At 42.3% G+C, this 27,623-nt stretch overlaps 1 protein-coding gene across 1 annotated transcript in view; it reads left to right on the forward strand.

The window, feature by feature from the left end:
• SERGEF (secretion regulating guanine nucleotide exchange factor) overlaps positions 1-27,623 on the forward strand; it is a 151,615-nt gene that overhangs the window by 80,274 nt on the left and 43,718 nt on the right. Inside the window, 1 exon segment of the mRNA XM_040557400.1 lies at positions 5,941-5,977. Coding sequence (XP_040413334.1) covers positions 5,941-5,977 — 37 coding nt within the window.

Below are 27,623 nucleotides of genomic sequence, written 5' to 3' on the forward strand. Positions count from 1 at the left end.
AATAGGAGAGGTGCAACTGCACTGTGTTACCCACAAGAACCTGTTCCTAGAAGTTGCAGCGCTTAGCGAGTCGGTGTTTCTCATGTATGGTTTGTTCATAGAGAGGCTGTGAGTGCAGGGACACGTATACGTGTGTGATTTAAGGCACGGGGGATGTAAAGGCAAGATCTTGGGGCTGGTCAGCTGGCTTTTTGGAGGCTGTGAGGTGTTTGGCTGGGCAGGATATTGAACAAATGGAGGTGGGGCTCTGAAACAGTGGGTGGAGAAGCAATGGAAATGCTGCGCTTGGCGTTTTGTGTCTTGAGCACAAGTAAGGCAGACTGGTGATTTAGTTTCAGGTGGGGGGGGGGGCATAGACCATAGCTTCAGAAGCTGTAAAGAGCTGTAAGATCTTTGGAAAGATGACTGCATCTTGCCAATGCCTTGATGCTGCCTGGTTTTCTCCAGACTTGCAGAGGTCCGCTTCTGTGGCAAATGGGCTGTTGGTCAGGTGTGTCTGCAGCAGCCGTGTTCTCTTCTGGACCTCTGTGCGCAGGCTTCAGTTGAAATTCTGTTGTGAGCTTTCTTGCTCTAATGGAATTTTAGAATATATACTACTTATTATTTATATGTAGAATATATTTATATAATTATGTGTATATATAAACAAAAAAAAACCAACAACCACACAACAAAAAATTCACCTTAAGCAGATGATGAGATGGATGGAAAATGAAAAATGTCTAGTGAGCTGTAAGGCACTGAGCTATCAGACATGTTCAACTGACACAGCCAACTGCAAGTTCGGTGTGCTGCTCTAGGTGAGGATGTGCTGGTTTGCCGCTAATGTGCTGTATCCAATTGCACTCCGTCTTGTGCTCGCCAAGGAGTGTGACTAGGTTAGCAAGCTGCTTTCGTATCGATCAGGAGTCAAGCGATCCATAAGAGGAACACAGAGTTCCTAGTGAAGGATCATTGGGAGCAGGACAGCTTTGCTAATTAGCCTCGTTTTATTTTATTTTTTTTCACATCAGTAGAATTCTGCATGCAAATGTTGCCAGGCAGTGTGTCAAAGAGTACAAATCATTGTTACCATCTATTAATCAAGGGCATGGAAGAACAGCGCCAGAGAGAAGGATCCCTCTGTGTTATGTAAGCGTTGAGCTGCAGGCTCTCGGTCACCTCAGCTCCGTCCCTTAGGACTTCTCATCCCAGGAGGAATAAAATGTGCTGCCTTCTGGCCCTGACAATTGCTTTGCAGTGGGATTCATTGAAAGATGTGGGATGCTGTGGCTGAAGGCCTATATAGACTCCTGGATAAAAGTACTTCTGTGCATACCCTTTTAATAGTTTCTTTCCCTTGCCCCTCTCTCAAGACAGCTCTGCTTTTGCACAGCTAAAGGTTAGGAATGGCTAGAATGTGGCTCCTTAAACGTTGTATCTTCGTTCTGCCTTAGAAACCAGTTTTGTTTGTTGTGCTCTTCTCTCAGAGAAGTGATGGAGGCCTTCACGCCCTTGAACATTTTGGGAAATAATTGCCTTGTAGGTAATTAACCTGCACGGGGAGGGCAGTGAACCAAAAGTAAGGGGTGTTGAGATGGTTTTAGCTGAGTGCCCTGATGTTAAGGCACTTGTGGATTTTCATTCTTCAGTGTCCCTTGGAAGTCATTGCAGCCCTTCATCCTTGCAGCCCCCATCCTGCTCCTTCCCCTTGGCTGCAGCTCCAGGCTGGCTCTGCCTGCAGCTCACACCCAAGGGGTTGCGCAGTGGGTGCTCAGTCTGAGCCCTGGGAGTGCAGAGGGACAGCCACAATAGCCTCGTGGTCAAGGTACCAGCCTGAAACTTGAATTTAATATGCTTTGTCTGGCTTGTTTTGTTACAGTACTCAGAAGTTCCTCAGGGACGGCTAACAAAGGGTATTTTGTTTCTTAATTACCTTTTGAAATCAGTGGGAGATTTTATGTCCAAATGTCTGCAAGAGTTTTATCCTGTATGCTTCTTCCCAGAGGAGAGAACAATGCTTCCTTACCTCATAGGCCTGGGAGGGAGCAACGGGAGGCAGGATGGCTGTATTGAAGAAAGATCTCTGTGTCCACGGTATGAGAAGGAGGTGCTGTGTGATTATCCCAACGTCTCCCCTGAACCTTCTTTCCTGGCAACATGTCCTTGAGTCCATAACCTTCTCTTCCTATTGTGCAGGAATATGTTTGTGAAGGCAGACGTTTTCTTTTGCTTTTATATATATATATGTGTGTGTGTATATATATATATATTAAAAAAACCATAATATATATATATATGTATGGGAATCTTTAAAGGTTTTTAATATGTACAAAAAAAAATTGATCTTACAAGAGAAATAACTTGTTGTGCTTTCTGTACCACCCACTGCTTTTGCATTCAATCAGGTCACTTTGGTTAGGGATGGGTCACTGGCGTGCATCCAGGCTGCAGAAAGACGGTGGTGTCATGCCCAGTGTTAGTGGTCGCTGTGCTAAGGTCTTCGCTCACCATCCATGCAGCTTAAGGCCTGACTATTTATGATCACTAAAACGCTGGGCCCTTGGTTGCTCCTCACCACGCTTGTTAATCTGGGTGGATGGATGGATCTGAATTGCAACCATTGCTGAGTAGAAAGCGGCTTGCTAACACACACAATTTAAAGGAAGAAACAAACAATTTATGTATGGTTGAAAGGGCACGGATAACGAGGTAAATGAGTTCTGAGTAAAATGGTCCCTAAGCATTCTTTGCCCACCTCACAGGCATTTATGAAGCGCTTTGAGATCATTTATGTGGAGATCACTCTCTCCTCACACAGCTTTTCTCAAATTTTCTTCTAAACAGAGGAGAAATTTTAATATGAATTGTTGCTGCGTAGGGGGTCATGTTCCTTCAGCTTGTGGAATGCTTTGCTTGCTAGCAGTCCCTCCGATTTCGCTGTAAGATTCGTGTTTTTTTCAATTAAAACATAACATAGAAATACTGCCCAGTTAGAAAGCACTGTGGTGTGTTTGTAAGTATCCTTGAATGTATTTATCTGTCCACTGGGAGCACGCAGATGTCTATTGGAATTTAATTTCTCTGCAGCACGCTGGGGGTGGGGACAGAAGAGAAGTAGCCAGAAAATTATGGTTGCTGCAGTAAATACCAGGCTTCTCCTAGTGACCTGTTCTGACTGCAGAGCTTATTACATCTAATACCAGCATAAAACATCCGCATGGCAATGCTGTTCTCCAGCTGGTCTGCACTTGTACCAGCAAACTGTGTTCTTGGCTGACTGTTGTGGGTGGTCATGAAGGAAAGGGGGTGTCACATTTTAAAGCCTATTATTTCAAAAAGAAAATCTGTGAGGCAGCACCACTCCGTAAGCAGCAGCAGCCTTGATTCACCTCCATGATACAGTCCCGTCAGAGGCCAGCAGGAGTCCTGCGGGTGAATGCTGGATGAGGCCGCCATTTGAGGCTGCTAACGGCAGAGCGTCCTTTAGAGGTGCGTTGTCTTTTTTGGGGGCTCCTGTGAAACTGCCCCATGCTGTCAGGAGGTGCCACTCAGAGGTGGTGGGCCTCATACTCCTGGCGTGGAGGCAGCAAGCTCCTCCCTGGAGGGCAGTGCTGCATCTCCATGGCATCCCCTGCTCTGGGCCACCAAAGCTGAATCCAGGGCACTGCCTTCAGCAGCTCGCCGTTTTGCTCAATTCCCAGCATTGCTGGCTTAGCTGGCACTTCCACTGACGTGGCTCTTACCCAGCCCAAAGGGGTGCAAGCAAGCAGCACTTGCAGTCAGTGGTTTGCAGTGCAGCAGTCCTGGCTCGGGCTGTGCTCTTTGGTTGGCTCCACACAGCCCCGTGAGCTGGCTGCCTGGTGGCATCGTACAAAGCTGCTTGGGGTCACCAGCTCTTTTTTCTGCAGCATTTCAGAAGGGCATCCTGGCAGTGAGTTTGAACCAGCCCGAGCAGCTCTTTTGTACCAATGCTTTTGAATCGGTGCCTGCATTCAGCATATCTTCTAGAGGAGTAGCTGAGGTAGGGTTACTCACATCTCGGGTGGAATTAACTCTTCTCTTTATTAGCAGCAGCTTCAGTACCTCCAGTTCTCAGCACTCGGCGAAGGTGCAGAACTTGCCGGTTGCTAGAAAGCCCTCACGTGCGTTTCCACGTGTGGATCTTGTTGCCATGGCATCGGCCTTCACACTGCAGAGGCATCGGTGGGGAGCGTTTGCCAGAGACCAGGCACTGGAACCAGCCCTGCTGCTGCACGGTGGGGCTGTGGAAGCCGGCGATGATTTATGTGCTTTAACAATCAGGGTTTAAAGCTTTCCTGCCTGTGATGTTGCAGGACAGAAGGCTTGATGCTGCCCTGCTAGTGCTCTTGCAGAAGCATTGCTTTTCTGCTGCTTTCTTGATTTTTCTGAAAATGCGCTGTGACTGGCATTGCATTTTCTTGCTCCCTCTTCCCAAATTATTTGATTTCTTGGCTAAGCACCTCCAAACCTAAAAAGAGACTTTAACTTCCTTGCCATTGCCATATGAAGATGGCACTGACCAAATGTTTCCCTGTCCCAGTTGTGGTGCAGGTACATAGTGTGTAGTAGTGATCGCAGTGCTTCTGGGCAGCATGATTGCTCAGGCTGGTCTGTGTGTCGGTCTTGGCTCGCTCTTTTCCAGCCAACGTCCAAGCACGAGGAGCTGAGCACAAGGACTGTTTGGATCACCTCTGGTTTTCTGTTATGCAGACATTCAGGTGATCACAGTAGTTTCTTTGGCAGTAGAAGCTGAACAGTTATGCACGTGCAAAACCACGTATAAAAACCATATATAATTTAGATGGCTAGTACTTCTATTTTGTATTTTATAACTTGGTATATTTTTCTATTTTATATTTTAAAACTGCAAATCTACTTTCAAGAAATAGAACGTGGTTCCAGCTCAGTAGTGTTTGTGATTGGCAGCTAGATGCAAGACAATGAACTGGATACAGGCTTTTGAGAGGCTTGCCTTTTTTTTTTAAAGCTCGAGGGTGTGCAGCAGAGTAACCTTGTATAAGGTGATGTCCGTGTGATGTCAGACATTTGTGTCAGCAGTGGCATTGCAAAAGAACTCAATGGGAGTTGCAGCAGGGCAGTGGTTGCTCTAGGAGTTTGTGTTACCATCATTTGCGATGAATTTGAGAGAGAGCTCTGTGAGTGATACTGCGGGATGTATGCTAAAGCAGCTTAAACATCTGACACGTTCACAGCAGCTGCAAAGAAGAAAGAAAAATGCATTGAACGCTGAGTTTGCTTTGAAAAGACATTCATAACAGATTTCCATCACTAATGAGATTGGAATAAAATGTTCGCATTGGTTTCTTTTTCTCTTCAGCATTTACCAATAAAAAAAAACCCGCTACTAGTAGAAGAGTTCAATTCTATTTTTTCCATTCCAGATAGGTGGCCATAGGGATAGGATCGCTTCAGGTTTACGTCAGTGAGCCTGTATACTTTGTGCAGTTCTACAGGGATCTTGTAGAAAAACATTGCGGATGACAGAAATGGAGATGCTCATTGCCTTTCTCATTCCCAGTTGTCTCTGTGTGCCTCTCATTGCCGAGGCTTCATCTGTGTTTCTTCTGTGCCCGTGAATAGTCTTCTTGATTCCAGTGGATGTTGTCAAGGGTGTGATGTTTTTGCAGTATTGTGGCCAGCTTTGCTCTCAAGGTTTGAAATGTCAGTGGTGACTGGGTCTTGAAAGTGAAATGCCTGTTTATTAACAAAGCAAACATACTACCCTGTCCCTAAGCCCTTTAGCCCTTAAGGGAGCCTTTTAATAGAATTTCCTTTAAGAGTATTTTAGCCTTGATTTTTACATCCTACAAACTGTGGCTGTTTGTTTCAGGTTAATTTTTAATTTCCTGTCGTAATTGTGGTTGTCTTGGTACTGGTAAGGATTTTTTTTCTGATTCATTCATAATTCTTTTTCAGATTGCATGTGGCTCAGAGCATAATCTGGCAGTAGTTGGTAAGTAGCTTAATTTTGTATCAAATCCTGTCTCTTTTTTTCATTTTTAAGTAGCACAAGATGAAAGAAGAACGTGCACATCAAAACCTATCAAGTGATTAAGGGCAATGTGCAGGGAAAGGGAGAAAGCAATGTATAGGTGTGAAGAAATGAGGAGAAATCTGTGGCCTAACTGGTGATGATGAAAATAATGCCCTTGTTGACCAGCCACATTGTAAGGAGAGAGAGAAAGGTTGATGGGTGTCACAGCAAAATATATTTGCAAACTGCTGCAGCCTGTTTTTAGAACAGAGTCATTGCAACAATTCAAGCTGCAGATTTGGGAAAACGTCTGAGCTTGAAGCTGGTCAAAAGTATCTATGTTTAACAGGGAAATTTTCAGTGAAAACATCTTCAAAACAACATTGTTGTTCTTAAGTTTGGAAAACCTTCAAAATGGTAGTTAGGTTCTTCAGTATATCTTAGTATAACGCTGCTGTTGTAATAATGATGGAAGTTTTAGGAAGCTAATGTTGCTGGAAGAACTGAATTTTGTTTACTAATTTAAGTAAGAATCAGATTCCATGTGATGAGTTAATGACTGAAGCTTGTTACATGATTATCATCTATATTTACATGTTAAGAAAGTTTTTAACTGTAGAGTTTTCAGGTGTTTTGTAAAGGTCAGCGTAATTATCCCAGCTAACAGGGTGACAGAGACAAAGGAATACTATGCTAATCAGAGCTGGAAGTGAAACCAGCATCCTCGCGGTTTCAGTCCAGCAGTCCGTCCACGTAGACATTGCTGATTACCGTGACTGATGCACTGAGATGTTAAATGAAGAATATTCTTGATTTTCTTGAGTGCAGTGTGACAGGTCTGCAGAAGCCAGCTATTTGGTAGGCAACTTACATTTCATGTCCTACTGTTAAGATATTTATTTTAGGATGGTGTCTTATCAGCTCCATTAAGTGGTCACAGAGATGGTTTTCCGTATATGTGGTATACGACTTTCTAATTATGTTTTTAACATTAAACCCTATAATGACCTCGTTAAAGTTCAACTTAATTCTTATGATTGGCTTTAGGAAAATATTTTTCCTTTACTTTCTCTCTCCTTTGTTCAGTGTCACATGCATCTATTAATTGTCAGGCTGGTGCTTCTGAATGTCAACTGAAGAGCAATCTGAAGAATTACATTGTGTTTCTTGCTGAATTGATGAAGTAAAAGTGTACTGCTAGCAGATTCCTCCAATCTGCACGAAAGCCAAGCACAGAGCATGAACAACCTTTTCTCTCCTAATGTCCTTTTAAGCTTTCTGCCTTTTTAGGCAGAAATTCTGCCTTTTTAGGCAGAAATCTCTGGAAAAAAAATGGGTAGGGGAGAGAAATTCTAGAAGTTAGAATAAACTAGAAACTCCGAACACGCGAAGAACATTATATGCCTGTTTAAGCTGTGTGCCACTCTCATTGAATTCAATGGGAAAATTGGCAGTCCTAGAAGTTAGTCATTTTTAAGTACAACAGCGATGTGATGTTACTAACATATATATTTTTTGAACTAAAGAACTATGATACATTTTATTCCTGAATTGAATTTTTGTCTGTGCTTTTAAAAGGTTAACTTTTTAGAACAGTTTATGGTAGTATTTCTCCATTGCTTGTCACTCTTAGTTCAAAGCTGTCAGCTGTTGTACTCCTTAAAGATATCACACAGCTTTCAGTAAATATGCCTATTTGATTGTACAATTTTCCAGTAACTTATCATTCAAGCAGCATTTATTTAGGACAACTATATAATCAGTTTCTTAATTGGTAAATGCTTGAGTGACTTTTAGACTGAAATAACTTGAGCTCAATGTAAAAGGTGAGCTGAAAAGCAAGCCTTTAAGATTAGAATATTAAAGTTGCTGTTTCTGGTTGCATATACAAATGTCTGTGCCTCAGCTTTTAAATAGAAACATTTTTAAGACAGCAGCTAGGTTTACGATTCATTTCACAAACGCTGAAGCATTCCAATTGTCTTGCTGATGATATGAACTGATTTGTAGGACTAGCTAGCAGTTGATTTTTTTTACTTTATATAGTCTGTATCCACTTGGTTGTTTGATTTTCTTTTCTTGCCTTTTTCTACTGAAAGTGCAAAATTTGGCTGTTGTCATTGTGATGGCACTGAATCCTTTCTCATGGGTAAACTGGAAGAAATTCAGTTCTCATTTGATCATGAGGTTAATGTTGTAGAAAGGGAAAAGGTGTGCAAAGTCCCCAAACACGTCTCCGATATTTCTAAACTTAATGAATTCAAAGTAGTACTTAAGACATTTACATTGTCTCATGTACTCACATCTAACTTTCCCCGAAAACACTTACGTTTTTGTTTTAGTTTGGGATTGTCTTGCGATACTGATTCTAACACTTGTAAGTTTTGCATTTTTTTTCATTTTCATGTGACCATTTACTTGAAATGGAAAATCCCCAACTAATATAACAAAATCTTAGACTTCTCACCTCAGTCAAGGATTAATCATAATGAATCATCATGAGAACCAGCTTATTTTTGGTAGAAAAAAAGAATAGCTATTTAATTAATGTTGGATAACATCTCACATCAGAAAACCATCATCTGACGCTGAAAACTGTGCTTGTACTTAGCACAACAAAAGCTGGCTTTTCAACCTGAGTGTGACAGCTGCACTGTGCAGCACTGAACTTCGAGGTATTAAGACAGAATCTTTAAATGATTGAAATACTCAATGAAACTAAATCACAGCAACAAAGTTAAGCTTTTTCGGGTTTGGAAGTGTTTTCAACAATGAAAAAGTAAGGAGGTTTGATTCTTACCCTGAAATGTATGTGGTTAAAAATTGTATTTGTGGAGAAGACTCTTATCGTCCTATCTGCCCCCCACTATGTTTAAGTTTTTTTTTTTAATTGAAGAGAACTACTACTCTTTTAAAGAACACTTAACATGATGCATGTGGCTCATGCAATGCTACAAGTTAACTAATTAAGCAATGGTAGCTATACAAACCTAGAGCTGTTATAAAATATATGCAACCACAGGGCACAGGACAGGATTTCTCCAAGAGCTCCCCCAAATGCAGACGTCTTATTTTAATAAAAATTAAGCACAAACTTTATTCAATCCTCCTTGAAGTATAGTAAAAAAAATGAACTAATTACAAGGATGATGCTCCTATAGTCGAGCTCCCCCAAACCTTGTAAATTATAATACTGCTTCTTGGTCTTTGTTTCAGTTATTGTCTCACCTGTATAACATAAGTCTTTTAAAAGAAAGATACTGGGGGATGTGTAGGGAGTAATGCTTGTTTTAAAAATAAAACTTTACAAGTTTATTAGCTTTAGTTGAAGCCTACTTTTTTTTAAAGCTGTCAAAAGGTAATTTGGAATTTGGGTCCCCTTGATGGTATGTTTGTAAACAGCTATTTCTTACAGGGTCTGTGCATGCCTCCAGTAGTGCAGTGCCTGATACCAAGTGTAATCAGTGATTTTTCTGCTAACATAGTGGGTAACTTGGACATTTTACCTATTTTTGTGGAACTAGAAGAAAAAACACGGACCTTTCTGGTAAGCTTTTTCTAGTGAGGTTTGAAAAGTAAAAGTGTTTGGAAATGTGGCCACCTGAAATGCTGCACGTGACTTTTCCCTGCTTTTTCACATCATGGTAAATTCTGTTTTCTGGTCAGGGTTATGTTGTGTTCTTTGACAAACTGCTGTATTTTAGATGATGTGTGTGATCTGTGTCAAGATTCTGTCTTATCTGTGGCTCATGTGCAAGCAGTGCTGGACATACAGTGAAGTGGGCATTTGTGTCCCTCTGATGCTGCAAGTCATCCCATTGTGGAGTAAACAGTAATATGGAATTTAATAGAAGAACAGTCTTTGCAAGGAAATCAGGAAAAAACGTACCTCCATTGAAATGGCAGGCAGTGCTTCAAATTCCTCGGAATAAAGTGTGCAATATCTTTATAGGGACACTACAAAAAGTTACCGCATCATCTGTTAAAATTTGCTTCTTACGTTATGCTGGAAGAACACAGCAGTTATGGGGAGGGAAACAAATGTGATCAAAATGATGAACCCTAATGCAGGGAGTTGGTGATGCACGTCCTGAAGTGGTCGTGGTGTTGATGGCATCCAGGACGCTTTGGTTCCATACTTTGTGATAGGGAAGCCAAAAGCTTCTTCTGCTGGAGCCCCTGCGTCTGTATGAACAAGGTCATGTTCTTCCAGTTAATTTCCATGATTCCAACTAAATTATTGTGAAGAGCATCAGTGGAGGAAGTACCGTGACAGACTGTGAAAGGCATATTTCTATGGCAGTGAGCACCAATTGCGACAGGAGATGGTGCAGGCTGATGGACAGATCTCTCTGCTGTGCTGACAGTATTATTTAGATGTTCACAGCAGCCCTCCGAAGCAGCAGATGTAGTCGTGTATCTGACATTTGGTCCCAGGGGGACTCAGCAGGCTGTCATAAAGAGAAAATCATAAATTCTCTCTTGCTTTTTGTATTACTGCAGCGTTCGGCGGAATCGTTCAGCGTTTGGCAGTGGAGGGCACTGGTGTTCAGCAAGGAGCCTTAGTCTGCTCCTCTATTACTTTATTTATTATGCATGAAAAATCCCAGTGCAGCCAGGGTCTCTATTGTGAAGGTTTCCTGGCAGAGCAGCATGGAGTCATGTTGCAGCATGCTGTCTCTTTGCATTGCAGCGCTAATCGCATTCTCTGCTTATTAAAGGGCACCTGGCAGGACTTCGAGTAACCATCGCTGCTGTCATTTTCATGGGGGTTATATGTCGGACTTCAAAATTTGTTCCCTGGCAGAGAGAACAAATCTGGTATGTCATTTAGCTGTTAATGTGGCTTTGACTGTTAAAGTAGCTCTTCAAAATATAAACTGCTTTGCTTCTTTCCCTTGTACAAAGCAGTCTTGCTCATGTGATTACCTGAGCACCTGCCTGTGCAAGTGCTTTCTGCCTACCTAGGCGCTGATCTGCCACCACAGTTTTGCTGTCGAGTTTAGATTCAATGAGCCCTAAAAGTGCTGTTCAAATGTCTTCTCAATTGGTGTTACTTTTCCATAGCATATTTCATGGTCCAGGCAAATTAATTATTTTCTGGTAGGATAGAAGCTGAAAATGAATTTGAAATATCTGATTTCTTGTTACTTTCAGCAAGTTACACTCATAAAATCTGATCCTTTGATCTGTCTGATCTTCTTTTCCAAGGGTTAATGGATAGCCAAGCTGCCAGTTATTTCATGAATTTGTGGACATAGGTGATAGGGAGGGAAATGTGGAGGTACTAACTTGTGAGCACTTGGAAAAGCCCTCTGATGGGGCTTAAAGTCTTGTATCAACTGAATTGTCTGAAGTCAGTGGATACAGCTGCTGATCGTAGGCAAGGGAGGATGTTTTGCTCCAAAAAGCTAATTAGATCCATAAGATAAAAATGGGTACATCCTGACCCTCTGGAAAGAAATGCTAGAGTTTAGGAGGAGATCTGCCTATGCTGCATCGTCCACTGACCGAAGTCCAGGTTTTAGAGCTGCTCTCTGTTCCAGGCTTTGTCACTGGATTGCTGCTTGATCTGGGGCAATTTGACTCTGCAGAGTGCTTTGTTCACCTTCCTCTTTTCTCTGTCTGGCTTGTCAATTTCCATTGTGGAATCTTTGGAATAAAACCACCTCTTAGTGTATTTTAGCACTGCCTAGCATAATGGGACCTGATTTATTTTTTTTAAATCCTGCAGTAAAACTAATAATAGTTGCAGCCACTTTCCTTTCCCTCAGAGAGGCAGTTTTAAAATATCATTAATCTTGGTGTGTGTGTCTCTATCTTAATTTATATCATTTAGCATATAAACAGGTAATAGTGCAGTGCTTGTCATGTTGTTTACAGAATGGTTTCCTGCTTAAGATCAGAAAATAAAAAGCCATTATATTTTTCTGTGTAAAAGCTCACAGTGGTTGTAAAATTTTTAATTGACCTTCGCATATTCATGTATCACATGGTGCTAGCTCACAGTGTGTCAAGAGCTGAGCTCTTGTGCCCTGTCATAATGTCTTCTGCAAGACACCATGTCACATCCACAGGAATAATTCTGCTGCATCAAGAGCCCTGCAAAAGATGGGCAAGAGGTAAAAATGCAATATTAACCTCTGGTGACAGCTAAAACCATCAAGCTGGAAACGTGAGTAGCAGATAGAGGAGATGAGTATCACGAGAAGCTTGGAAACAACCAGCAAATGCTAGGCAAGAATTTCACTGAAGCAGAATGAGAGGAAAGGAGATCTTTCTTACAGGTATGGGTGAACAGGAAAGGTGGTTCCATGTCGTTTTAGAAAATGGAGTATCAGAAGGCTCTTCAGAGTAGGAGCCATAGTACAGATGCATGTGATCCTCCCTCAGTCAGAGGGTTCAGTGGATGGATACTAAGTATTTAGAAAGCAAATTATAATTTATTATATTTGTTTACTCACAGGCTTTAAGTGGAGCAATTACTTTAAAGTAGAAGAAAAATATATCCAATACATCCAAGGCGTATTTATCTTGATTGTCAAGGATGCAAACAGGAGTAACAAAAATAGTCACCCTTTCTCACCAAAGGAAGATTTAGAGTTTGTTAGTTATAAAATGAAATAAAAGGAAGGACAAACATCTAGCTTCAGGGAGTTATATAGAGCACATAGGAGAGATGCTCACTGAAGTAAAAGCACAAGGCCAGCAAAGTGGCTGAAGGCACTTGAAAGTGCCACAAACAAAGGCTTCGGTACCGTACTGCTGAGCGACGTGGAGGAAAGCTGTGGTGATAATTCTGGATTCTGTAAATGCAACCACCTCAACTCTTCAACCTGTAAGTGTATTACTGAGTAGGGATTTTGTACCTTAAGTCAAGTGTTGTCAGAAGAGAGAGGTTTATGTTTAAAAAGGTGCAGTGAGGAGTGTCCTCGCTATGCTGTGGGATTTGTGCCTGTCCAGGAGCAAATATCCGGAGTTTGTGTGTACTCACTGGCCAGCTCCTTTACGGAGCACTAAGCATATATTCTGCCAGTGCACAAGTAAATGTGTGTGACCTAGGTCTGTCTGAGAGATGATGCTGTAAGGATACGTATGAGATAGATACTGTAAGGTTGGTGATATGCAACAGGGATGCTTCTGGAACAACACACACTTACCTCACATGGTTTACAAAGCTGGCTGTAATTCCACAGGATTAAATGTGTGTGTGAAAGCAGGCTTCTTGAAGCTCTTGTAAACAAGGTGGATGGGGAACTGTTCCTCTAGCTTTCCACGACAAGGGCAGATCCTTTCTCTTTCCCTGCATTGTGGTGTTAGGACTTTGAACTTGAAGGTACTGGCAACTGTAGTGGAGAAAATCCAGAGTCATTAGCTGGCAAGCATGATTATTTTACTAGTAATGCACTTCTTTTTTTTTTTTTACAAAGAAACCACTATTCAAGCTTGCAAGCCTGGAGCAAGCTTTCAGGGTAAAAATATAGCATTTTTATTAAAACTGATTGGCTTTAGAGAGGTGAGTATCTCAAATGATTAGGACAAAAGTCAAAGCGGAGATGAAAAGTTTGGCCTATTTGTAAAAATTACCCTTTACTTGACTTTTGTTTTTGAACTTGTTTCACTCAAATGATTCTTTTTGGAAGGGAGGTAACCAAATAATTAAAATTAAAAATGCTTTTGAAACTCATTTCACTATTGCGCTTTTTCCAGCGCTTTTTGAAGAGTCTCTGAGGAGCAATGAGGCTGAAACAGAACTTTTATTACTTCTGAGAAATGTGTTCTCCTTATTTTATTTTTAGATTGTTGGGTTTATTTGAACAGTGAGAAAGTGAGAAGGATCGATAGCTATACTGAATGGGGCTTTAAGAGACATTTAACACGACACATTCAACATTTCATGTGTAGCAGAGAGAAGGGTTGATATATTCACGCTAATCAAGTAAATCATAAGGAAATCAGGTCAAGTGTGTTGTTTATGGCACAATTTCAAACAGAACGGTAGTTAGCAGGAAGCTGAGCGGAGTGAGAGACTACTGCTACTTAGGAAGCTCTTGGCACCCGTCAATCTTTGAGGAGCAAAATGTCTGTATTATGTATGTATTTGATGTGATCCAAACTTGCTAAAGATGGTATCAGATGACCTGTTAGTGTTCTCAAAAAACAAAACAAAACACCAAAACAAAAAAAAAAACAACCAAAATAGAACTCCAAATTCCCAAACCATAGTGATTTTAAGAATAGTATGCTGAGTCCTCTTTGACAGATTTCCAGTACAGATAGTGACAGTTTCCTTAGCTTAGTAAGTGTTCTGGCCCAAATATTCCTCCCCTCTACAAATCTAATGGAATAATTAACTTGAAAAGATAATATGTGATATATTGATTCTGGCTTAAACATTGCTTGTATCTATTATAGCACTGATTTGCTAAATTAAATGTTTTCTAGGACGGCCTGTGCATGATGCCAAGAATTCACGTTAATATGCTTCGCTCTCTTCTCTTTCCTCTTTGTGCAGATTTAGCATCTTACTATATCCCTACTGTGTGGCCTTGTATTGGAACAAATTACCAGATTGTTATGAAGTGATTATGATGGGAAAGAGTAGCCTAAAGCAATAGGTGTAAGAGGTGAAACTGCCACATTAACTGATAAAGGACACAAAATCAGATGTGCAACCCTGCTTTTACAGATGGGTAGCATGCTTGCTGTTTGTTCTTTGCTCAGGCTGCTTTGTGCACGTAAGGTTGCACCCAGGGCACCTGGCAACCTTATCTGCTCTTTTGTACACTGATTTTTTTTAAAATATCTTCAGTTGGCTTGCATGATGATGTACCATAGTGAAGTTTCTAACACTTATACCAGCTGCGAGTGTGACCTCTGATTTTCTCTGTGGCCCTTCCTTTGGACTTCCCAGACCTGGGCTCCTCTGGGGAACTTTGCAAAATACAGCAGATCCTCAGAGTTTTGATATTAAGTGACCTGCAGCGCTAGTGACTTAAAAATCCATAAGCTGTTCTCAAATCTCCTCTTATTCACATTGTACAAAAGAATCAGGCTGTTCTCTGTCCGGTGTACCGCTGCCAATGAGATGGTCTGTAATGCAAGACACAATGCTTTTCTGATGAGTGAAGGACATACGTGGCTAGATTTGTTTTTCTCAGTAGGAAAGAATTTCTGTCACACAAATTTTGAACCTGATGAGCTTGTTCTTTTTTTCCTTGCGAATGATGCTCCGAACACTAACTTAATAAAACATGGGGAAATTATTCTATTAAGACACATCATTAATCATCTCTTCTTTCCCTTCTTTAAGCATTTTGCTGTTAATTTGTAAAATGTTTAACCTGTCGTGACCTTGGTGACAAATCTGAGTTGCCAAGAGATTGAACAAGTAAGCAGATGCTTTGCTGTAGATTTAGAAGATATTAAACTGGAGGTCGTTTTCTCTATGCCTTTGATTTTCAGTGACACCAGCTGCTATCTTGCTGAGTTGAGACATCTCAGAGAATGGGCAGGATGACAAGCAACACAAATCCATATAATATTTTAATTCTGAGTAGGGAGCTCACTTGGCTTGAAAGGTACATTTGCTTTGGCTTAAGCTTCTTATTTTTTTTCCCCGAGCTATTTCCTCCTGCCTGCTTTCTCTTGTACTGTTTTTTTTTCAGTTCTGAACATTTCAAGGTGTTCTTTTTTAAATTGAAGGAGATGAAAGGTGTATCTCTTAAAGCCTTCCAACACATTGTACTTCTAAATGAACACATGGGACACTTACTGTGTGATGTGTCGATGGTAAAAGATGTATGTATGCTCAAGGGGAAAGGACTGTTTTGTAATGCAGCCTGCTGAATTTGTTGTATTAACAGAACCTTGGTTGCTGTTACCTTTGCCAACACATGTATTTTTTTGTGTGATATTGATTCAGTAGGTGCTTATTTGCAACTTCTGTGAAATTATTCCCTAGTTTTGGTAAGAGTAATTCATTATTTGTTACTGTTTCCTGCTGATGTAATACAGTAGATCAAATCTATGACCTTTACTTCAAGGAGAGTTCCGTAACTGAGCTCACCAGATGGCATTCGTCACGTTAACAAGTGCTTTACTTTGAGCAGGTATGACAAATTTACAGCACTCCCTGCTTCTTTATGATGCAGACCCAGTGCATGGGTAATTCTGGCTTTTTCCTAGAAATAGATTTTTGCATTTAGGCAAGAAAAGTAATTATTTATGTTACTTTGGTACAGGAGGGGGAAAAAAGTCTCAGGAGTTGCTGTGTCCTACCATGAGCTGTTGGACAGCCTCTCACTGTCTCATTTGTGTTCACTGAACATGACTTTAGTCTCCTCTGTTACGGGATTTTTTGCTGAGTAATGAAAGAATTCATAGCAGAGGCAGTCTTTAGATGTGCTCATTTAAACTGGAGTCTTCCATTAGTCCCAGCAGCGCAGTTCTCCCCTTCATCTCCTGGAAAAACAGCAGGCAGGATGAGGGCAGCTGCAAGGCTCCCTGTCTCCCTGTGCCAGAATGGAGATGTAAGCAGGGTTATCAGTTTATGATAGTTTTTTGGGTGCATCTGGCTAGCTGTAATCTTAAGTTCATGTAAACCTGTTCTGTAGGACCAAAAGATGAAAAAAATGTTAAAGAAGTCAGCACTTGATATCCGTGCTGTTCTGTGGCCACTCACCGTACTTTTAAGCTTTTTTGGTCCTGATACTCATTTTACCACCTGCTAATAAAAGGATGCACAAATCCAAATTTGTTCTGTTTACATCCAAGTCTTGTGGTGCCTGCCGTTTATACAGCAGGAGTGGTACGATGCTTTGCTGTCACTCAGATTCTTTCAGTATCCACAGTACACTGTTGATCAAGTTGACTGCAAAGCAAGATTCTTCCTAGCTAAATTGTGGATACCCTAAAATAAAAAAGCCTAAATGCTGCTGTATAACCCTTGTACGTTTGTTGAGTAAAGAAGCAGCCACTTAATTTTTTTTTTGAAACACTGTAGTAAAGAGATCTTGTTCTGTTGACAAGTTCAATGTGAGTCTTGTGCAGTACTTCTCTGTCTGCTTGGGTCCTCCTCCTTCTCCCATCTGCCACCTTCTCACTCTAAGGAAAGGAAACTCCATTCTGTCAAAGCAAAGTGCCAATGAAAAATGAGGGAAGACTTTTAAAAAGAGCAGGTTTTGGATGAGACCATTCACTGAAATCAAAACAAATTGGTATAATCACAGCTTACTGTAGTTGTGCTCTCAATGCCTAGCAAAAGGTTAAGGCTAACATAATAAGGTGTAGTCCCTCCAGTGGAGGACGTGCACTTGAAAAAGGCAGAAGAAAAAGAGGAAAGGAAGCAGACAGGTGAAATCGCTCAGCAAAGCCAAGTGGCCTTTGGTTACCGTGGTTGGTGCTCCACGACAGCATGTTCCTTGCAAGGAAAATGCCAGTTAAGCAAAGGGATTCCCCAGCAAGCAAATTAAATGCCAGAAATGAAATGACAGCTCTTTATTCCCCTCTAGCTAACAAGGATATCTACTGCTGAAGTATCACATTTGAAATGGATGCTCTATAACTATTTTGCTATATGTGATGTACCTTATTTTGAAGTACGCTGCTTCAGAGGATCTGTATTTACGTGCATTGTGAACTTTCTTGTGCTTTAAAAAGCTTTTGCTTTTTAATTTGTGTTGTGGTTTTACTTTGCTAGGCAGCTGAACTCCACCACAACCGCGCTCTCACTCCCCCTCCTCAGAAGAGGAGGGCAAGAAGTAAAGGGAAGAACAACTCACAGGTTGAGATAAGGATAATTTAATTAAAGGGAAAAATAATTATTAAGGAAAGATTATTATTAATTGAACAATTTAACTAAAGGGGAAAAGGGAAATAAAACAAAAATAAGTAAAGGCTGTGTGGAAGTGCAGAGGAAAGAAATTCCTCTTTACTTCCCACAAATGAGCGATGCTTGACCACGTCCTTGAAGCAGGGCCTCAACGCATGTAGCCAGTGTTCGGGAGGACAGACATTTTTGCAAAGAGAGCCCACCCCTCCCCTCTTCTTCCTTTTTCCACCTTTTATTGCTGAGTGTGACACCACATGGTATGGAATATCCCTTTGGTTGGTTTAGGTCAGCTGCCCTGGTGTTGTTCCTTTCTCACTTTTTGCCCACCGCCAGCCTGCTGACTCTGGGAGGGTTAGAGACAGTCCTGGTGCTGTGCCAGCACTGCTCAGCAGCAGACACAACACTGGTGTGATACCACTGCTGTTCTAGCTACAAGTGCAGAGCACAGCACTGTATGGGCTGCTGCAGGGAAAGTTAACATCCCAGCCAGACCCAGTACAATTTGGAGGATTGTTTCCCTTTGTAATGATCTTTTTCTTCTGCCTGATGCTGACTTGCAAATTCACTGTGAGCAGTTAAAGCCTACGAATGATGAAGTTGTAATTATTATAGAGACTTTGTGCATTCAAGTCTCCGGGGCTGGAGCTCAAACCTGGCAATTGTCTTGAGTGGGAATGAAGGTGCTGACTTTGATCCTAATCCCTAGGAAGCATGTCTGCAACTGGCAACCTTCTCATAAGTGTTAAGGATTAGACAATTTCAGGACTGTTCTTCATAGAATCATAGAATGGCTTCAGTTGGAAAGAAACCTCAAAGGCCATCTAGTTCCAGCCCACTAGATGCCACCCTCTACATCAGGCTGCAGAAAAACCCCATCCAACCTGGACTTGATGCCTCATCCCTGGAAGTGTTCCACAGCTTCTCTGGGCAACCTGTTCCAATGCCTCACTGCCCTCTGAGTGAACATTTTGCTCTTAACATCTAATCTAAATCTCTTCTCTTTTAGTTTAAAACCATTTCTGCTTGTCCTACCGCTATCTGCCTGTGTAAAAATGCCAGTGTTTTTAATAGTTCTGGGGCAAGGGCAGCAGCAATCAACAGCAGTTTCTCTGCTAGAGATGCTGAGCCTTCAGGCTCGACGGCTGAGGGTGCTGGTGGTGGGTCTGAGGGAGCTAAAACTGTGAGGTCCTCATCAGTATGAGCTGATCGCCTTGAGCAGAGGGCGGAAGATGGCCTATTTTGTTGGCTCAACAAAAGTAAGGTGTGGATGATACATAACAATTTCTCTAATATTTTTTGTGAGGGTAATAGTAATGAGGCACTCCTTTTAAAACTTAACCTGATTTGACCTTTGTGAATTTGCTGTCTTCCCCTTGGTGTCCTTCCTTGTGTTTTCTCCTTGTGCTTTAGTTTTAAATTCAGCATTGCCTGGATTCCTTCTTAGAGCTGAGCGTTGCTTGCTGCTTAGGATCATTGGTGGCTTTCTCTTCCAGGCTTAGACCAGCATTTTACACAGAATATTTAATCACATTGTTTTGATAAAAACAAGGTCATCTTAAGGATAGTCTTAGCTTTGCTGTCATGCATTGGTGCTGCTGTTCTTCGTGGTAATCAAACTGGAATGCCTGGCTGTCCTGCCAGGCCTAACAGAAAGAGGATGGAGTCTGCAATCACTCAGAGTAAGGATGGAGCCTGTAATCATTCAGACTAGCAGATGTTCTTTCAGGGTACTACAAGCTGCATTGCACAAAAGGAGCAGTGGTCTGTAAATAAGTAAAAGGCTTCAGCTTCCAGCATGCGCAAATCCTCCGTCCTCATCGGTGGGTTAGTTTGGAACTGCAGCAACAAAGGAGAACGGGGAAATAGATTTGTAAAAAGCACAAAAGGTGCTTCCTTCTCCTGATAAACCAGCAAGGAGTTTCTCCTCTGAGAGTTATTCTGCCAAATTTGCACTGCCTTCTGTCTTTCTTGCATGAGGTTGAAATAGGCATCAGAAAGACAGACCCATGCGGTGCCTGAGATACCTAAAAGCTTTGTGTGAATGTAGTAGTTGAAAACACAAACCTTTCTTCTGGGTAGAGAGGTGGAAGCTATCATTTCCGCAAAGCAGTTACTTTGTTAACCTTTGCCAGGTTCAAGGCAAATAAGTGATATAGTGAGGCTTCCAGCATGCATTTTAAACCTGAGAATGAGGAATATTGTCATGAGGACTTGAACAGTGTATGCAATTCTTGGTTATTCTCCGTAGAGCTCTTAAAAATTATCCCTGTGTAGCTTCTTGCTTCTGTGGCAGTTATACCCAAATGAGGCAAGCTAAGGTAGAAGTGACACAAACTAGACCAAAATGCTAGAACTTTAAAGGACTTCTCATCTTAAATCACGATTCTCCTTCAGGTCTGAATACACAGCCCGTGGATCTCAGTGAGTGATCCTGCTTATTTCAGACCTGTTCTAGAATTATTTCTGCTATTTAAAATATAATCTTATCTTTAAGTACAGTGAGGAAACTCAAAAGGTAAAATGTGTTATAGTGGTCAGGATGTCCTCTCAGAAGTGTCTGTGAAAATGAGCTTCAGTGGTGAGTTTTCAGTTAATCATCTCTGTTCTGCTCTGGTCTAAATGCCAGTTTGTGCATTATGCTGGGGTGTGGCAGTGTCCAAAAAGCAATGTAGTCCCAGGTAATCCTGGTGATGGACTGCATTTATGTTACCATGAGTTCATACTTGTGGTTTATATGAGTGGTTTCAGCTCAGGCTGAGCACAGACCTTGCACTGGGTTAGCACCTGTGTGGAGGATGTGGCTCTGGGGGTTAGTGCAGCCCTGCCAGGGATCCAGCTGGAGGGGGCACGTTGTTAGTGCCCCCTCCTTAGCCATGTCTGGATGACTGTTCAAGCCTTCTGCTAAAATATAATATAAGGATAGGTAAACATACCCGTGAGCACGTAGGTGTACTAAACCACATCTGATGCTTTTCTGCTGGCTTAGCAGCATTCAATTCCGTACTTTTTAGGAGCATGGTTATCCAAAGGCCTCCAGAGATGCCTTTCATGCTTGGATGCAGATAACTGGAAGTGGGCTGTTTCCCTACTCCTGGATGTCAGGTAGCCTTCCAGCGAACCTGGCCCTTCCAGAGGTGTCTGCTCCCTTCGGTACAGTGGTGGGAAGCTGTAGCTCAGAAGTGATTTGGAAATTCCAAACCTTCTGCCATGCCAGGGGTTTAAGAAACCTGGCTTGGAGCCCCAGGAGACAGTTGTTAACCTTGGGTTACCCAAGGTTTCACTCCATGGCTAATTAGTAATAGAGAAAATCTGAATATGTGACTAATGCACAGGGCTTCACCTGATAACAACAGCCCTTCTCCTTCACAAATAGTTGCCTTGCAACATTTAGCTACATAACAACTACTGCTGTTTTATGAATGAAGTGAGTGGATTCCACAGCAGTCTTTGTGCATGCCCCTCTGTGTTTGGCTCACAGAATGAGAATTACGTTTTGGTAGTCTTATATGCAATGTAGCAGAAGAAATGGATATGGAACAGAGGTAATACTGCTGCTAAAACAGATAAAACATGATTTCTCATTCTTGAAGAAGGATCCTTTTCTGTGAACTGTAAGTGTCTTGTGTAAATGTCAGGGTTTGCCAGGCTTTTACCAAAAGCAGAAGAAAAAATTCTGCAATAACACTGTTCCATTTCTTATTAACTGTGTCTTTCTGAAGTCATGAGGAGGCAATGATGGCATATAATTTTGATACCTGATAAAATAGTATCATTTGGTTAGGGTGAGAAACAATGTTTAAGAGCTGACAATGGTACTTTAAATGATTGCTCTACTTGTAGTTAACAAGGAATTCATCCTAAAGAGCCAAGTAAGCATATTATTTTATCATGGCTAGTCAGATTTTCCATGTAAAATTAAAAGGAGGGTAATTTTCCCATTCCTATTTTAGAATGTTCCTTATTCTGCCTTTATAATTTTGTCCATTTCCTCATTAGTGTTCCTTTCAGAGCCCAAACATGACAACAGTGACATTATTATCAGCTTGAAATAAGTGAACAAACCTTCTCATTTTCAGTGGCGTTTTGCCTATGGCAGCTATTTTTAATTTTGCAGCTGTTGAAGACTAAGGAAATATGTACAGGCTGATGAGATGGTTTTGCAACTGATGATTTGGCATCTATATCATGCAGCTACTTTGCAAGTGTTTTTATAGGTGTTAGGAAATGGGGGGGTTTCCAAGGGGTCTCTTTGCTGAAGTGGTGCTTCTCAGGGAGAGAGCGAGCAAGTGTGAGGCAAAACACTAATAGCAGAAGGAGGTATCCTGCTGGTTTAGCCTTTGTGTGCAGGTGTTCAAAATAGAGTGTGAGATGACAGCTAATTATTTTTTCACCATGTGTGAATATGAGCTGACTGTTTCATGTACTCTTCTGTATATTCCGAGCACTGCTGGTTCCAGGGGGTCCTCAAGTTCCCAGATTTTTCTTTCCTAGAAAAGAAGGTGGTGGGACTTCTTGGCCACAAAGAACAATTCTTGTTCATTCCAGCCCTGGCTCCTGGTTTAAAACCCGTTTCGTAACTCAAATTGAAGATCAAACTGCTGAACACCCCAGTGCTGCAGTGACCTGGGTTTGGCTTTACGTGGGTGCTCCTGCAGGTGAACTTAAGTGTCCACCACTTGCAAAAGTGACTGAGGATGGAAGGCACAGTAGGGTTGTGGGTGTAAAACTGTCCTACTGAGTGAGGCACCTACGCTCCACTTCACTTAACACGAGTGCTTGTTCAGGTCTCAACAAGTGCTTCTTTTGTCTTTGTACCAATATTTCTGTAATTTATAATTCACTGTGATAGCAGTTAAGATACAACAGTTCATTTAATTAGTACCTCTGAGTGGTGTGGGCTTAACAGATGGTTGGTAACAGTCCTACGTTTTCTTAGATGCTGAAACACAAAAGATTTGATTTTGGAGCTCCCCACAGGCAGAAGAGAGTGACAGAACCCAGTAGGCAGACCCCAGCCTAAGTGATGAACTGGCTGAAGATTTCAATGGTAAATTGCAGAGGTTTGGACTGAATTATATTCTGGGAAGTCTGTTTCATTTTGTCTTTGACTTTTAGCCCAAAATAGATCATGTATTTCCTACTTTTTCTGTCCAAAATTCAGTAGTATTGGTGCATATGAGCTTCCAGAACATTTTTAAATCCATTTTAGTGCATCCTGACAATTGGCCAGGTTTTATCTTAACAGTCCATAAAGTACAGTTCAGCTAGGTTTTGGAACACCTTAGAGCTTCATCAAACACCTTTCTGTTTTTGATTTGGTAAGTAATCAGTTGGTTTGCAAATTTGTTAAATTTTTATTTGCAAAATGTGAAAGTAACTATGGTCAAGAAGGTTTGGATACTTCTAAGCTGCTATCATACCATTATTAGGCAATTAAATACTTACACAAGTGATCTCAGTTTTTTGCTGTGATTGTAGGAAAAACTGCACAAATAGTTGATTTGTACTTGCATTGAGCATCAGTCTTTGGTTAAACTTGTTAATTGTTTTGCTAACTTAACTGATAATCCTGTTAGTTATCTGACCTGTTGCGTAATCTCATACAACTCAGAGTACTTTCATAGTATCTGTCTTTCAGGAATATCTCATTTCTATAAATGAGATTTCTAATAGTGAAAGTTGCTATACAGAAGTATTACTGGGAGAATTCAAAAAGAGAATGAAGTAATGTATCTTTCAAGTGGATCAACTTCCTTAAAAGTGTTCCAGATTAACTCTTTTCTGATTTCATAAGAAATAATAATAATAAAAAAAGGGCAGCTAGTGCTGTGGCATCTCAGAGAAACTAAAGGTCTGAAAGAACATCCCATTGAGAAGAGTATTTTTATTTTTGCAGGCTAAAGCTGTGAAACATGCTTACTCTCATTAAAAGTAATGAGGACTCCATGTCTTGATTCTGTAAATAAGTCAATACCTATCTCTCTTGCATTCTGGTGACAGAAAAAAAAACCAGGTTTGTTTAACAACAACTTCGTTCTCATACGCTGGGTGTCTCTGGTGTGTTGCCTGTGTCCTGTGAGTTGATGCTGCTGAACTGGGTAATGTATCTTTGACCAATACCTATTGACAGACTAACTGCATGTTAGCCTACTAGCTAGAAATAAGAACTCAGTATCATTTTTATCCATAGTCATGCTCTAGCCAAATGATCACAGAATCGTCTAGGTTGGAAGAGACCTCCAAGATCATCTAGTCCAACCTCTGTCCTAACACTAACAGAACCTCCACTAAACCATATCACTAAGGACTACATCTAAACGTCCTTTAAAGACCTCCAGGGATGGTGACTCAACCACTTCCCTGGGCAGCCCATTCCAATGCCTAACAACCCTTTCAGTAAAGAAGTTCTTCCTAATATCCATCCTAAACCTCCCCTGGCGCAACTTTATCCCATTCCCTCTTGTCCTGTCACCAGGCACGTGGGAGAACAGACCAACCCCCACCTCCCTACAGCCTCCTTTAAGGTACCTGTAGAGAGCGATGAGGTCTCCCCTGAACCTCCTCTTCTCCAGGCTAAACAACCCCAGTTCCCTCAGACGCTCTTCGTAAGCCTTATTCTCCAGACCCCTCACCAGCTTCGTTGCCCTTCTCTGGACTCTCTCAAGCACCTCCATGTCCTTCTTGTAGCGAGGGGCCCAAAACTGAACACAGCACTCGAGGTGCGGCCTCACCAGAGCCGAGTACAGGGGGACAATCACCTCCCTAGACCTACTGGCCACACTGCTTCTTATGCAAGCCAGGATGCTGTTGGCCTTCTTGGCCACCTGAGCACACTGCTGGCTCATATTCAGCTGACTATCAACCAATACTCCCAGGTCCTTCTCGGCCAGGCAGCTTTCCAACCACTCATCTCCCATCCTGTAGTGCTGCTTGGGGTTGTTGTGCCCCAGGTGCAGGACCCGGCACTTGGCCTTGTTGAACCTCATACAGTTGGCCTCAGCCCATCGGTCCAGCCTATCCAGATCCTCCTGCAGAGCCTTCCTACCCTCGAGCAGATCGACACACGCACCTAACTTGGTGTCATCTGCAAATTTACTGAGGCTGCACTCGATCCCCTCATCCAGATCATCAATAAAGATATTAAAGAGGACTGGCCCCAGTACTGAGCCCTGGGGGACTCCACTAGTAACCGGCCTCCAACTGGATGTGGCTCCATTCACCACAACTCTTTGGGCCTGGCCATCCAGCCAGTTTTTAACCCAACAAAGCGTACGCCAGTCCAAGCCACGAGCAGCCAGTTTCTTGAGGAGAATGTTATGGGAAACGGTGTCAAAAGCCTTACTGAAGTCAAGGTAGATCACATCCACAGCCTTTCCCTCATCCACCAGGCATGTCACTTTGTCATAGAAGGAGATCAGGTTTGTCAAGCAGGACCTGCCTTTCGTAAACCCATGCTGACTGGGCCTGGTCGCCTGGTTGCCCTGCAAGTGCCGCGTGACGACATTCAAGATAATCTGCTCCATGAGCTTCCCTGGCACTGAGGTCAAACTAACAGGCCTATAGTTCCCCAGGTCTACCCTCCGGCCCTTCTTGTAGATGGGCGTCACATTTGCTAGCCGCCAGTCGACTGGGACCTCTCCTGATAGCCAGGACTGCCAATAAATGATGGAAAGCGGCTTGGCCAGCTCCTCCGCCAGTTCGCTCAGTACCCTCGGGTGGATCCCATCCGGCCCCATCGACTTGCGTACATCCAAGTGCTGTAGCAGGTCGCCAACCATTTCCTCGTGGATAGCGAGGGCCACATCTTGTTCCCCATCCCCTTCCACCAGCTCAGGGTACCGGGTATCCAGAGAACAACTGGTCTTGCCGCTAAAGACTGAGGCAAAGAAGGCATTGAGTACCTCAGCCTTTTCCTCATCTTTTGTAAGTAAGTTCCCCCCCGCATCCAGTAAAGGATGGAGATTCTCCTTAGTCCTCCTTTTTGTGTTGATGTATTTGTAAAAACGTTTTTTGTTATCTGTAACGGTAGTAGCCAGATTGAGCTCCAGATGAGCTTTGGCCTTTCTAATTTTGTCCCTGCACAGCCTTGCAACATCCTTATAGTCCTCTTGAGTAGCCCGCCCTCTTTTCCAAAGATTATAAACCCTCCTTTTTCTCCTAAGCTTGAGCCACAACTCTCTGTTCAGCCGGGCCGGTCTAGTTCCGCGCCAGCTCGTCTTTGGGCACGTGGGGACAGACCGCTCCTGAGCCATTAAGATTTCCTTCTTGAAGAGTGCCCAGCCTTCCTGGACTCCTCTGCCCTTCAGAACCTCCTCCCAAGGGACTCTGCCAACCAGTGTCCTGAACAGCTCCAAGTCGGCCCTCCGGAAGTCCATGACAGCGGTTTTACTGGTCCCCTTCCTGACTTCGCCAAGAATAGAGAACTGAACCATTTCGTGGTCACTCTGCCCAAGACAGCTCTCGACCACCACGTCTCCCACTAGTCCATCACTGTTTGTGAACAGAAGGTCTAGCGGGGCACCTCCCCTGGTAGGCTCTCTAACCAGCTGCGTCAGGAAGCTGTCTTCCATGCTCTCCAGAAACCTCTAGAAACCTCTCAGAAACCTCTTTCTCTGATAGAAAACCTGGAGCAGGGATTATTGGAGACGCAGGCACAGGCTGCTTTGCAGTGCATGTTCTGTGACTCGTCAACCAGTGGGAAGTTGCACTTTGGTTCACAAAGCTGGTGCCCTCTCGATTCTATGAGCAGGCTTTGTGTCTTTGATAAGAGGCTGCGTGGTTCTCCTTGGAGCGATAGGCCGTGTGCATGTCAGCACAGCTTTATCAGCTGGGGAGGGCATGAGTTTCACACACAAGTTGTGACCCACAGTGCCTCCGGCATCTCAGTAAATGACACCGGCTGAACCTCAGGCACAACTGAGACTTTTGTCCCCTGAAGATATTGGATTTTCTCACTGTCAAGAAAGCCCAGATTTGACAGATGTTAGCTTTAGTGTAGCAGGAAGTGAGAAGCTTGGTTTGGTAACCAAAAAAGAATGAAGTTAGCTTAATGAGGCCACTAATCATTTGAATGGTTCTGCTCTGTCTGCATCTGTAAGTCCCACCAGAATTTGCAGTGGTTTAAGCAGAAAGGTGGCATGAAATAAGTCAGTTCTCTTTGATCTTTTTGTTTGTTTTTTTTTTTCTTCGGATGTGTTTGTTTAAAATTGGGAAACTATTGGAGTAATGAAATGACGATGTGGTAATAGCCCAGGGAAATACACTAATGTTAATTTTATTCTATCTAGCTCAAGTAGCGTAGCAAGGACAAAGCATATTCTGTGTATTTGTTCTGTGTTAAGTGTGAAACCGGTCAATAATACCTACTTCAGTCTTCTGCTTCCGGATCCTGTCGTAAGTTCTTGTTCTGTGAAATTCATACCTTCTTTCTCCCTCTTTTAGGTAGCGTTCTGTCTATTGGGTCAGAAGTTGCCAACTCTCTTCATGGTGTGATAATCGTGAGGTGCTTTGGATTGACAGTTACAAATGCAGTGTCTTGGTCCTTGGAAAGAAGGTGTTGTGTTTAACTTGGAACATTTTGACTTAGTGCCTCTTGTCTCGTGCCTTCATAGACTTGTCATAGTGAAAGGGGCTTAATGAGGGGGACTTGGCTGTTGTTCCTGATAAGATTTCTTTTGGTAACGGAGGTTATTAACACTGAATTCCTTTGAAAACATATTTTGCAAGAAGAATATTGAAAAACATTGTAAATAGGGACAAATAGGAGGCCATGCTTTTATATGCTTGTATTCG

Source organism: Cygnus olor, chromosome 5 (genome assembly GCF_009769625.2).
Source record: "Cygnus olor isolate bCygOlo1 chromosome 5, bCygOlo1.pri.v2, whole genome shotgun sequence".
NCBI lineage: Eukaryota > Metazoa > Chordata > Aves > Anseriformes > Anatidae > Cygnus > Cygnus olor.